Below are 12,628 nucleotides of genomic sequence, written 5' to 3'. Positions count from 1 at the left end.
CTAGTCACCTCCCCAGGCACAAGCAAATCAAAATCTCGGCTCATTGACGGCTTTTGACGCATTGTGTCACTGGTCCGTAGCATCTACCAAAATGAAGGCCGCTTTCGCTTCCAGCTCATCTTATCTCGTCCCTCAGCTGCTGACGCTCTCGTTCGACTGCCCTGGAACATGCCTCTGCGTATTCGTCGCTTCTAGCAATTCTACAGCCTGAAAATGCGATATATATTTGCTCCTTTGTGTCAAACCTCGCCCTAGGCCGGTCGTAGAGCCCGTTCATTGTGATGCTGAGACAGCGGTGCTCAGGTGCTCAGGGTCTGCTCAGCACGGTCCAGAAAACGCTGGCGAGTAAGGTCTCCGCTCTGCTGACCTTCAGGACCTCCGCAGTCTACACTTAAAAGGTGCTGTGACCCTGCATCCTCCTACATCTGATAGGAACACTTCTTCGTAACTTGCGCCCGCACGTACACACCATAGGCATGATTCCTCGGATGGAATCTCGAAGTGTCTCGATGAAGTGCATCTTGACGCAATTAGCTCTGAACCTGTCCTCTGACGACACGCGAGAAGCGAGCTGGTCACGATCTAATAGACCCCATCAGCCCGCTCGCACATGAGGTGACGGAGGCAAAGACGAATACAAGGTGCGGTCGGCATCGGACCGAGGTTGGAGACTGTGACCACTGACATTTTCAGTATTCAAATCAACACGTCTCTCATCCGTTCTGAGGCATCCTTTTACGACTGGTACGAATCGACCTTGTGCTAAGAAGTCGATACTACACTGCCCAAGTACCGTTCGAGCAGACCGGACCTGCCATGCTGTCCCATAATCACCATACACTACCTTTGATCGACGTTTCCAAGGGTAACACCTCATAGCACAGAACAAATGGGACCCACAATCCAGAGCTCAGTCAGATTGAATAGGCCCGTGGGTCTCGGACCGCATGAGTCTCGTGTCCACCACGTTGAATAGAAACATACCGAGCAGAGAGGCTGGCTCAGTGGACCTCAGGCTTCTATGTTCGAAATCTGCGTCCTCCCGCATCAGGAATAGGCAAATGGTTTAGCCAATATCAATGTCATCAGAATATGAAGCAAAAAATTTGTTTTGGCGCGATAGGCTTCCAAAACATCCGAGCATATGTTTTAGCAACGTGCTTCTCGGATCGTACACTGAATAAACCTGATGTTTATCAGATAAGATCAATCTCGGAATTTTTACGCCGATACTATGAGCACCTATCTCAGCTGATTATGACAGCAACATATCATGAATCATTGATGTCAACCTAAAACAAATCACTTTTGGAGTTAGAATTTGGAGAGGACAAGCAACGCCCGGTGCGCTCACGTTTTCGTCGTGAGATTTGCCTTTCGTTCGTGTCTCCTCGATCTCGCTCCATCCCTCGGCGTGTTCGGCCCTACCTTTTGATCCAGGGTCGGCTTCGCTTTTGCATGAGAACTCGCGACATAAAGGTGCACATAAAGCCCTAGCCCTCGCTTTAATTAACCCTCGCTTTCGAGCATCACTCCCACCTCCTCTGCCAGGCTCGCAAGGGGTCTTACTCTCTGACCTTTCCCCCATCTCGCTCCGACGTCCAGAGGACCTTTGTACAGCTAAGATATCATGGATATTGAACAGTACGTAAATATCTTTCTTTCCGCTGGGAGTGTCCTCAGGGTCAACCGACGTCTGACCTTATTTTGTCGACGTGTAGGTTTCGCAAGGCAGGCTACCAGGCCATCGACAGAATATGCGAGTACTACTACTCCCTCCAAGACAAGCCCGTCCAGTCCCAGGTCGAACCTGGCTACCTCAGAAAGGCGCTCCCCGGTCCGAACTTCCCTTTGTCCTTCTCCCCGGCGTTAAGCTGGCGCTGACTGCTGGTCATCTGAATCAGACGCGCCGCCGGATGTCGGCGAAGACTTCCAGGAGATCGCAGATGACTACCAGAAGCTCATCATACCTGGTGCGTCCGTGTTTCATCAGCCTTCTTCGCGGGTGCAGCGCGCCTGACCCCGTGTGTGTATGCTGCGTGTTTTCGCGCGCAAAAAAGGTCTCACGCACTGGCAACACCCGTCTTTCTTCGCGTACTTCCCGACCGGCTGCACGTATGAGGGCATATTAGGCGAGCTGTATGCGACGAGCACCGCGAACCCGGGGTTCAACGTGAGTTCGATCGCTCTTCTGCTCCTACCATTCTTGCGCTAACTTAGCGCATGCGATGTGATCCCTCGATATATAGTGGTCCGCAAGTCCTGCGTGCACCGAGCTGGAGGCGGTGGTAATGGATTGGGCAGCGAAGTTGCTGGGTCTGGATGCAGCATTCTACAACGCGTCGGAGGTGGGTGGGGGCGTCATCCAGGTGAGTCGCCGATGCGATGTTCACATGCGTCCCCGAGTTGTCCGCATCAGCGCCTCGGGCTACTTTTCTCCCACCGTCCCTTCTCCCCGCACTTCTCCTGGTTCTTTTGGATCATCATCACATTCTTCTCCCTCTCCACACATTCTTTCTTATCTGCCAATACTATTCCTCCATTCCAATGTCATCTCCTGATTCTGATCATACCTGAATGACGTCCACAGACCTCGGCATCCGACAGCGCCCTCACCACAGTCGTCGTCGCGCGCTCGCGATACCAACGCGCCTCCCCCGAAGTTTCCACCCAGCAGCTCGTCATCTACTGCACGACGCAGACACACTCCCTCGGCAAGAAAGCCGGTCTCGTGCTCGGGATACCCGTGCGCGCGCTGGAGGTGACGTCCGAGGACCGGTATGGGCTGCGTGGGGAGACGCTGCGCAGGGCGCTGGAGGAGGACACGGCGAGGGGGCTGAGGCCGTTCATTCTCAGTACGTTGCAGAACCATAGTCTGGTGTGCGTCACAGCTGACTGTAGACCGTACTGTTGCATAGTCGCGACGGTGGGCACGACCTCGTCAGGAGGCGTTGATTATCTCGAGGAGCTCGGGCCAGTAGGCAAGAAATCCGTATAACTTGACATGTGTATGCCTAACAAAATTTACCTCTCACAGTTGCTGAATACCCCTCACTGTGGGTGCACGTCGATGCTGCTTGGGCAGGTGTCGCGCTCGCATGCCCAGAGTTCCGCGAGACGTGCCAGCTGGAAGCGATCAACAAGTACGGCGACTCCGTCTGTGTGAACTTCCACAAAGTATGTTCGCATGCGTATCCCCTGTCGCTCCTTCATCGTCCCTTTATCGGCTTTAAAGTTGATGAACAATCCGACTTCCACTCCATCTAATTTCCCACCTTACGCTTTCTTGCTGCTCCTATGCTAACACCCTTGCTGCATTAAATAGTGGGGCCTGACCAACTTCGATAACTCATGTTTATGGGTGCGCGATCGCACAGACCTCATCAACGCGCTCGACATCACCCCCGAGTTCCTCCGCACGAAGCACGGTGACGCAGGCACGGTCATCGACTACCGCAACTGGCACCTTGGCTTCGGGCGACGCTTCCGCTCGCTCAAGTTCTGGTTCGTTTTGCGCTCGCACGGTGTGCAGGGGTTCCAGGACTACATCCGACGTGTAAACCTTTCTTATCCCATTGTGGCTTAAGGTTGACACGCTAACGCGATGCCGACAGACCATCCGGATGAACGACAAATTCATCGCACTCCTCCGCTCCTCGCTCCTCTTCAAACTCGTCACAGCCCCCTTCCTCGCGCTCACCGTCTTCCGCCTCGTCCCTCCCGCTTCCTCCCTGCCCCTTTCCGTCTCCTCTCCGCCACAACCAGACGCAGACTCAGACGCAGACGCCGAGACAGAAATAGAAACAGAAACAGAGACAGACTCAGCCACCGCACCACTCAGCGAACCCCAGCTCAACGCGCTCAACCGCGCCTTCTACGCGCGCGTGTGCGCCCGGCCGGACATCATGCTCACGCAGACGGACCTGCTCGGCACGTTCTGCATCCGTCTGGCCGTCGGCGCCGCGCGCACGTCTGAGAAGCATATGCAGGCTGCGTTTGACCTGCTCACTGAGGAGGCGCAGGCGACGCTCAAGGAGTGGGATTGGACGGGTGCGGGGGTGAACGGGGTGAAAGAGGTGAATGGGATTAACGATGTGAAAGAGGTGAATGGGATCAACGGTGTGGAAGCCGTCAACGGAGTCAAGGTTATGATTATGAACGGGGTCAACGGGGTGAATGGGGTGCACGCAGATGAAGTGGATGAGCCGGATGAGGCGCGCGATCTGTAGACCGCGATGGTATCTTTCACGTTTTCGATCTATGACTTGGCTTGGCTTATTGTAAACGTTATCTAGAGGATATGTATATTTACTTACCACAGCCGATTTATTGCGATACCTTTCAGGGGCACACTATACGGCGAGGGAGATGGGGGAAATCACAATACAACACCGTGCTGGGACGGTCATACAGGAAACCGGTATCGACTTATCTATTTGTATGGTCAAGTTACCGTGACTTGCACTGGCTTTGGGCCAAGGGTCGCGCCATTGAGCGCCTATGACAGACGCCCGTGTTGGTTCGAAACTGCCACGATCACAATATCCCGTTCTTCTCGCGGAAGTCCTCGTGCAGAAGCCTTCGGGAAGAGGTCAGGCTACCGACTGCGCCATATGCATCACAGCGCAACGTCTTGGCGGCGGAATCGTTTCAACGACATCGTATGTATAACACTCACGAGGGTCTACTGAACAAGTCGTTGCCTGAACAACAACTGGCCCACCTCAACTAAAGCGACGAGGCACAGCCCAGAAATATAAGAGCCCGCATATACATGACTATATTGGCGCCGCCGTTGATTCCTACAGTCAGCACACATAGTACGATCCGGGATATTCCAGCTTCAAGGAAGTAGGAACAGCGCTGTGTAGTTCTCCAGCGGACGATGTTGAAGCTCAGGGATGCAGGAAACATGGTGCACAGCTTCCCTTCTTTCCATTGTCTGCGTTTTCTCCTTTGACTTATGCACTGGTACCGTCGTAGCTGGAACACGGTGGCTATACTCGTTGGTTGCTTGACATCAGTTGCCAGCATGGACTGACATCATTCCTCCCCACCTTGACGACGTGGCGCGACAGACTTCGCATGACTTCCTCGATCTCGCGGGGCCGCGTCGTTGTGCCTCACAACTGTCCTCGCCCTGTCGTAGGACCGTTCTTCGACCTCTTGTCGCATCCGTCACACACCGTCTGCCACTCCATCCTCCGTGCGTCCCATGCCAGAGACTCTCACCACACAAACGATCATGTGACACTTCTGAAGCGTTGATGAACCACGCGGCTGCATCAGATACGTTGCAATGCCTCGCCATGTTTCAGTCTGCAGGTGGTGTTTTCCTGTGAGGATCTGCACAGGGATCCTCGCTCTCTGTGGACTGCCACGTCTGGCCTGCTCTCCTTCCACAAGGCATCTTGTCTTGTCATGATTTCTTTTCAATGACAGCTGGCAAGCTGAACAGGTTGCACAGGCGCCTATGTGCTCCTCGGTTCTGGGGAGATGGGGAAACATGGTGCAGCGCCTCGTTTCTATAAGTACTCTGATACCTCCGTCTCCGGCTTCTCCAACCCATTCCCTTGCTTCTTCCTCCAACTATGAAGTGGTCCACCCTTGCTGCGGCCGTGCTGGCCTCGCCCGCCGCCTTTGCTACTCCCCTTCTCGAGTCCCGCACTCCTGGTTCGTTCAAGGTCGGCGTCAAGCACGTCCTCGGTGAGCAGCGCAAGCTCAACTCGCGCAGCACCGGCCAGGATGGCGTCACCTTCAACGGCTACTGGCTCGCCGATGTATCCGCAGGTGGCCAGGACGCCACCGTGCTTCTCGACACCGGGTCCGCTGACCTGTAAGTCCATCCATCCTCGCATGCTCGCTCTACAGCTTCTCACACTTGCTACCATTCACGCAGGTGGCTCCTCAGCCCTCAGGTCTCCTCCGACCAGACCGCGGGTCAGAAGCTCTACGACCCCACCCAATCCTCGACGGCCTCGCAGCTCCAGGGCTACACCTTCGACATCGGCTACGGCGAAGGCGGCAACGGCGTCTCCGGCGACGTCTGGACCGACACCTTCTCCGTCGGCACGGCCACCGTGCAGTCGATGCCCATCGGCGTCGCCAACACCCTCAGCGGCGTCTCGCCCGGCACGTTCCAGTCCGGCATCATGGGCCTCGCCTTCCAGGGCGGCAACAGCGTGAAGCCGAACCAGCAGCCGACGTTCATGGAGGCGCTCCAGCCGCAGCTCGACCAGCCCGTCTTCGTCGCCAACTTCAAGATCGGCGGCGGCGGCTTCATCGAGTTCGGCACGGTCGACAGCTCGCTGTACACCGGCGACCTCGCGACGCTGCAGGCGGACAACACGACGACCTACCCCGCGTCGTGGTCGTCCGAGGGCGTGCAGTACGTCTCGAACGGCAACACGCTCGGCACGTTCGACATCGTGTTCGACACCGGAGTGCGTACCCTTCTCTCCGCACCACGGCCCTAACGCACCGATCGCTAACATCGCATTGATCACAGGGACCCGGCTCCTCCGGCCCCATCGACGCCGTGCGCGCCTACTACGCCCAGATCTCAGGCGCCAAAGACGTCAACGGCGACGGCTCGAGCTGGACCGTCCCGTGCGGGCAGCAGCTCCCCGACCTCGAGTTCCACTTCTCCGGCGGCGCCGTCGGCACCATCCCCGGCGCGAACATGTACAACGGCGACAACGGCGACGGCACGTGCCCGACGTGGTTCGTCAAGGAGAACTCGGCGACCCGCGGCCTCGTCGGCGACGCGTTCTTCAACAGCAACGTCGTCATCTTCAACCAGGCGACGGCCACTATCCAGTGGGCGCCCCAGGCATGAGAGATGAGGTTAATTTATGTATTTGACTCGATTGGACGTGTTGCACATATAAAAGGGCTTTTGGAAGATACCTTTTGCATATTGGCTGACGATTGTTACGGCGATAAATGTAACTTATGCTGACAAGATCATCACTAAACTGGAGCGCGACTGGCTCATATTAACATGGATGTTATCGTGTTCTAGCCCTCGTCAAAATCCATCTTGATCTGCACCGTTCTTTGTGTCGCGCTACAGTATTCTTTGTTCCGACAGCAAATGAATCTACTACTGTGGCATGTCGGCAAGTGCATAAACTATACCATCTAGTCACTCAGAATATGAACGATCTCATCATCATTCGAGTTCGGTCACACGACAGCCCTCTGTCGCCCAAGACCATTGGTGCATGCCCAGGCTCTCATGCTTTGCTATGCCGTAGGCCTGGTACGTCTCACCCTTGCCTTAAATCTACTCACACCAACACTTTCGACTAACCAATAATAAGAGCATGCATGAAGCAGTAACACTTCTATCATCGAGTCTACAAAACAGCAAACGAGAAAATAATAAAGTAAGACAAAAACCCAGTACTCGCCCGAGGTCCGTCCAGGTATCCACCCATACGTCCGCACTCACACTCGCAGCACCATAGTGTAAGCAAACAACTATTATGTGAAAATGAAAAAAGAACATAAAACACAATCCCTCTCGCCCTCACCTCCCCCCACAACAGAACCTGAACCTGGCAGTCACCAAGCTCAACATGCCTAGTAGCCCGTGGGCCGCGCCTTCGACGTATCGTACGCGCGGATCATCCGCGTCTGGTCCTGGCGCGAGTTCTCCGTCTGACTGAACGCGAACCCGCGATTCCGCCGCATGCGCTGCACCGCGCGCACCTTTTTGATCGCCTTCTGGAACCTGTTACCAAAAAGCTGGCTCAGCAACACATAGATACTTTTGGGATTAACGACGAGACGCACTGTTCCTGGCGAGGCCGATAATCAGGGATATTGTACTTCTGCAGCTCCTGCGCGATGTGGTAGGACGCGGGCTGATATGTCCGGCGATAGCTAAGTCGTGCGTCAGCATCCAATAAACCGTGCCGTTATGAGGGGGACGTACTATTTCCAGACAAAGTCACGCGAAAGGCAAAAGATCGGAACGAGAAGGAGAGTCAAGTAAAAGATAGCGTCACCCCAGAGACGGGGCACAAGTCCCTGGTACTCGAGCGAAAAACCGATCGCGGGTGCTACGAGTGCGTACAGAGGTAGCGAGACCATCGCAAAGGCGAAAGATCCGGGAATGGCTATAGACATTTATGTCAGACTTGTAGTTGGAACAGAGAAGACGCGGACGTACCAGCAACAGTATACTTTGTCCAGACACTAAGCCTCGTCAGCACAACTACCTCGGCGCGTCACAGGAACATAAACTCACTCGGAAATAAGCGCCGCCTTCCCCAACACCGTCAGCATCACAGTTAAATACAACATCGTCCCCCAGAACCAATGCCCCGAGTCCAGCCCGTTCGCCTGCTTCAGGTCCCCCCAGAACAGGATCACCGAGAACCCAAACAGTATCAAGCTGTGGTACAGCGCGTTGACGACCCACAGCCAGAACGCCGTCTTCGTGAAGAACACGTTCTTCTGGCCGAGCGCGTACAGCTGCGGATAGCGGTCAAGGATACGCGCCGAGACGAACTGGTCGAAGATGCCGATGACGAAGGGCGGGAGGAGGGTGAAGACGACGTTGTAAAACGAGATTGTCCACGATTCGTATGCGATCTGTCCCGAGAAGTTGTTGAAGAAGGAATACCAGAACTGGGTCATGTAGAGCGTGATGTTCTTATAGAACGAGTCTGGCGAGCACGAATGAGATGGGTTACAGGAGCAATCAAGGAATGGAGAAAACGCACATAGGATAAGCTTCGACAAGCGCTGATAGCTCCACGCGCCATGAACCAGCAGCAGCTTCTTCAGATACCTAAACTGCGAAATCGCAATATCTGCCGACCGCGCAGCTTGCAGACCCTATCCCACCATGCCTCAGCTCCACCACTCCGTAAAACAGACATATCGCAAAAATGACGCACCTCGACACCCGATATCCCGACTCCCACATGCGCCGCCTGAATCATACTCACGTCATTCGCCCCGTCCCCAATCGCAAGCAACAGCGCCTTCTCGTTCTTCTTCACCAGCTTCACCACCAGCGCCTTCTGCAGCGGACTCACACGACAACACACCACCGCCCTGCACAACAGCGCGAGCTCCAAGAACGTCCCGCTGATATCCTTCTCGAGCGCAAAGCCCAGCGACTTGCCGTCAATAATCAGCGCCAGATCTTCATCCGGCTCCGTTGCCGACGAGCGCTGCGCCTTGATCGCGCTCAGCCGCTTCGAGAGGAACTCGCGCGTGTCCTGCGCGTTCTCCTCGTTCACGATCACGAGGTTCATCGACTCGCTGATCAGCCGACACGACATGCCGATATTGATCGCCGTCTCTTGCCGGTCGCCCGTGAGCACCCAGATCTACATCACCCAAAGCATCACCACCACCACCACACCATCCTTTAGCCCATGGACACGCCAGCAACAGCAAGCGAAAATAACGCACCTTGATCCCCGCCATCTGCAACGTATGTATACAATCCGGCACACCCTCCTGCAGCTTATCCTCAATCGCCGTCGCCCCAAGCAACGTCATCTCCTTCTCAATCAGCTCCGCCGCCGCATCCAGCGCGTCCCCTCGCCCATTGATCGTCTGCGCCGCCTGCGCATGGATCTTCGCCCACTGCTCGTACTCCGGCCCGGGCACATCCCTGCTCGCAATGCACAGCGTCCGCAGGCCCTCCGTCGCGTACTCCTCCAGGTGCGCGAGCGTGCGCGCGGTGGCCGGCGCGGCCGAGGACGCGGCCGAGAGCCGCTCGAGGATCACGGTGTCCGCGCCCTTGCAGTACAGCTTGACAGCGCCAGAGGGCGTGCGCACGAGGACGGACATGCGTTTGCGCGTCGAGTTGAATTCGCAGACGTTCAGAATCTCGTATTCGCTGTCGGCGCCGTTGATGTCCACGAACACGCTCTTCGGCTTGCGCGTCTACCAAACACCACTCTCATCAACACGCCCGCATTCAAATTGTAGGTGGAAAGACACGAGGAAGGAAGGACGCACATGGAACCGATACCCCAACATCTCCGCCCCCGCAACCAACGCCGCCTCATCCGGACTACTCGCCTGAAACACCGTCTTCCCATCCTTCACCTCCGGAATAACCGTATGACACACCGCCAACAGCGTCAAAAACTCCCTCGCATTCTCCGCCTCCTTCCCGCCCTTCCCCCCACCCATGCTCCCCGACCCCGGATCAAAGAACGGATCCGTAGCGCCCCCCGCCCCACCCGGCCCCGCACTCGCCGCGAACGCCCTCAGCGTCTCCAGACTCTTCCACGCCTCCTTCCCCTCGCCCTCTCCCTCAAACAGATTCCCCTCCGCACCACCGCCAGCAGCAGCAGCAGCATCGCCGTCCCCGTACGGCACACCGCCCACGCAGCACGCCTTGAACTCCATCTCATTACACGTGAGCGTCCCCGTCTTATCGCTAAACACAAACTCAATCTGCCCGAGCTCCTCGACGAGCGACGACGTGCGGCACAGCGCGGGCGTGTCCGTCGGCGCGTAGTACATGTCCAGATCGGCGTTGATCAGCTGCGCCTGCCAGAACTTGGCGACTTCCATCGTGACGATGAGCGAGATCGGGATGAGGTTGTTGTACAGGATGATGAACGTCAGAATGTCTGCGCGGGTCGTGTGAGCTCAGGGGAGGAAGGGAAGGGGAAAGGGTGGGGTGCACCTTCGATGAAGCTCTTGGCTGTAAAACACGACGTCAGCCAGAATCAAGTAAACAGATAAAACTCCACGCACCCTTCCCACCAAACGACACATTCTGCGGCAAATACCACTGCTGACTCGACAGAAACCACTACCAAAAACCCACATCAGCATCCCTCTCCCTCTACTCCTCTCACCCCCCAAAAAGCAAAAGCGACTCACCGTATTAATACTCGCCCCAATCGTACTCCCCACACTCAACGCCAGCAAAAACACAAACAGAAACACAATCTGCACGTTCACCTGCTTCTCCACCGCCGTGCGCTTGATCGGCGCCGCCGTCGCGTTCCGCATCAGCTTCGTCTCGTGCCCCGTGAACACCGCGAGCCCGTACACCCACGCCGTGTTGCGCAGCTGTGCGCCGCGCAGGAGCATCTGGTCTGGCCCGAGGGGGACTTGGTGCGCTGTGCCTGTGCGCGAAAATGTGTGTTTGTGAGCATGAGCATGAGCGTCCGCGCGGTGCGAGGGGGGAGAGGGAGTGGGAGCAGCGACGGGGGAGGGGAGGGGAAGACGTACCGGTGGAGGAAAGCAGCTCGAGTGTGCCTTCGAATGTGTACAACGCGTTGTTTGGCTGCTCCGACCTGAGCGTGCCACGGAGGCCGGAAACCGCGCCTGGGGTCGTGAGCTGCGCGGTGTGCGGTGAGGCCTGCTTGATCTTGAGGTTAGTCTCGCTGCACGGCAGTAAAGCACGGCAGTAAAGATCGAGCCAAGGTTGGGCCGAGTGTGTGAATGGATGGGCGAGTGTACGCGCAGGATAGATTTTGAAAGCAATATCAATCAGCTCCATCCACTAGCACACCATCCAAACTTCACCACTCACCCATCCAAATTGCTCGTCTCGATATAACACAGCCCCTCAGGCTCCGAGCTCGCCAGCAAGATAAGATCGGCGGGTATAAAGTCGTCTGCATTGACGCGCACGACGTCGCCGACACGGATGTTCTTCCACTTGCGCGGCGTGAACTGGTTCCCGCTCGTCAGAACCTCTGCGAGGCGCGCGTTGAGCTCTGCGTCGGATTGATGGCGTTTCTATGGCACCAGCGGTGTCGTTCGGAGGAGAGTGCGGTAAGAAGAGGAGGGGACAGATCAGCGACCCAGAACAGAAGAAACGGACAGGGAAAGGGAGCAGACGTACGAGATCCTCCTGCAGCTCCTTAAACGCACTCGCCGCCAACACAGCCGCAAGCGGCACAATCGTCGTCCACCGATTCGTAGGCGACACACCCGGTATCTGCTGTATGCACGCCGTAAACAGAAAGAACAGGTTCGCGTACTTGCTGAACTGCTCCAGCAGAAACTTGGGCACAAACGTCGCCGCGTTGAACTTGCTCGTCGACACCGCGTTGCCCCTAAACTCCCCATTTGCATCTGGATCTCCGGAGCCGGGAATGTTGGTGCTGAGCGCGATGCGCCGCTCGCCCTCGAGCTGCACTTCTTTTTCCCAGGGAAAGCGCCATTGGCGCGGTGCACGCTTTCTCCGAGGTTTCGAGGACGAGGACGAGGCTGATGGTGCGGGTCGAGGGGGAGTGTGTCCTGGGAGATCATCGTCGAACGACCAGCCTTGTGGTACACCGGTGCCAGGGAGCGACACCTGCGACGGTCCAAGGCCGGCGGGTGCAGCACCTGCATGCGCGAACGGGAGACCGCTATCCTGGCTCTGCATCGGCATACGAGACCCGAAAGCCGAGTCGGGCGCGAGGCGTGGTTGGCTGTACGGGCCGCTGGTGTTGCCCATGGCCATACCGCCGAAGCCGGAGGTGTCGGGCTCGTCATCGTCGTCGAAGAAGGGGTCCATGAGGTCAGGTTGCTGGGTGTGAGGCTGAGAGGAAGGATGGTGGGAGGGGTGGGGAGGGTAGCCGTTGCTGGCTTGGCGGTACTCTGAGGTTGCGGGGTTGGCGCGGTTGACGAGGTTGGCAAAGTC

General features: G+C 56.7%; 3 protein-coding genes across 3 annotated transcripts; 2 read left to right on the top strand and 1 right to left on the bottom strand.

Moving 5' to 3' along the window:
• Positions 1-1,548: 1,548 nt before the first annotated feature.
• On the top strand, positions 1,549-4,286 carry CONPUDRAFT_144722 (uncharacterized protein). The gene is made up of 10 exons (XM_007771465.1): positions 1,549-1,644; positions 1,722-1,837; positions 1,905-1,973; positions 2,061-2,173; positions 2,250-2,369; positions 2,591-2,855; positions 2,919-2,981; positions 3,038-3,177; positions 3,326-3,556; positions 3,615-4,286. The coding sequence occupies exons 1-10, from the start codon at positions 1,631-1,633 to the stop codon at positions 4,227-4,229; spliced, it is 1,746 nt and encodes a 581-aa protein (XP_007769655.1). The 5' UTR covers positions 1,549-1,630; the 3' UTR covers positions 4,230-4,286.
• A 1,113-nt stretch (positions 4,287-5,399) lies between these two features.
• CONPUDRAFT_144721 (acid protease) lies at positions 5,400-7,052 on the top strand. Its single transcript, XM_007771464.1, has 3 exons — positions 5,400-5,836; positions 5,900-6,443; positions 6,509-7,052. The coding sequence occupies exons 1-3, from the start codon at positions 5,592-5,594 to the stop codon at positions 6,836-6,838; spliced, it is 1,119 nt and encodes a 372-aa protein (XP_007769654.1). The 5' UTR covers positions 5,400-5,591; the 3' UTR covers positions 6,839-7,052.
• Positions 7,053-7,587: 535 nt separating this feature from the next.
• CONPUDRAFT_57659 (aminophospholipid-transporting P-type ATPase) lies at positions 7,588-12,370 on the bottom strand (the record flags this gene model as incomplete). Its single annotated transcript, XM_007770871.1, has 15 exons — positions 7,588-7,738; positions 7,801-7,890; positions 7,943-8,126; positions 8,180-8,205; positions 8,258-8,678; positions 8,736-8,850; positions 8,913-9,350; positions 9,436-9,915; positions 9,991-10,126; positions 10,193-10,631; positions 10,741-10,798; positions 10,870-11,117; positions 11,224-11,378; positions 11,528-11,736; positions 11,843-12,370. 15 exons carry the CDS (start codon positions 12,368-12,370, stop codon positions 7,588-7,590), a joined length of 3,678 nt encoding a protein of 1,225 aa, XP_007769061.1.
• Positions 12,371-12,628: the final 258 nt, after the last annotated feature.

This window comes from Coniophora puteana (genome assembly GCF_000271625.1).
Source record: "Coniophora puteana RWD-64-598 SS2 unplaced genomic scaffold CONPUscaffold_7, whole genome shotgun sequence".
Taxonomy (NCBI): Eukaryota; Fungi; Basidiomycota; class Agaricomycetes; order Boletales; family Coniophoraceae; genus Coniophora; species Coniophora puteana.
Note: the sequence above shows the minus strand (reverse complement) of the source record. Positions and strands in the feature narration are given on the sequence as shown.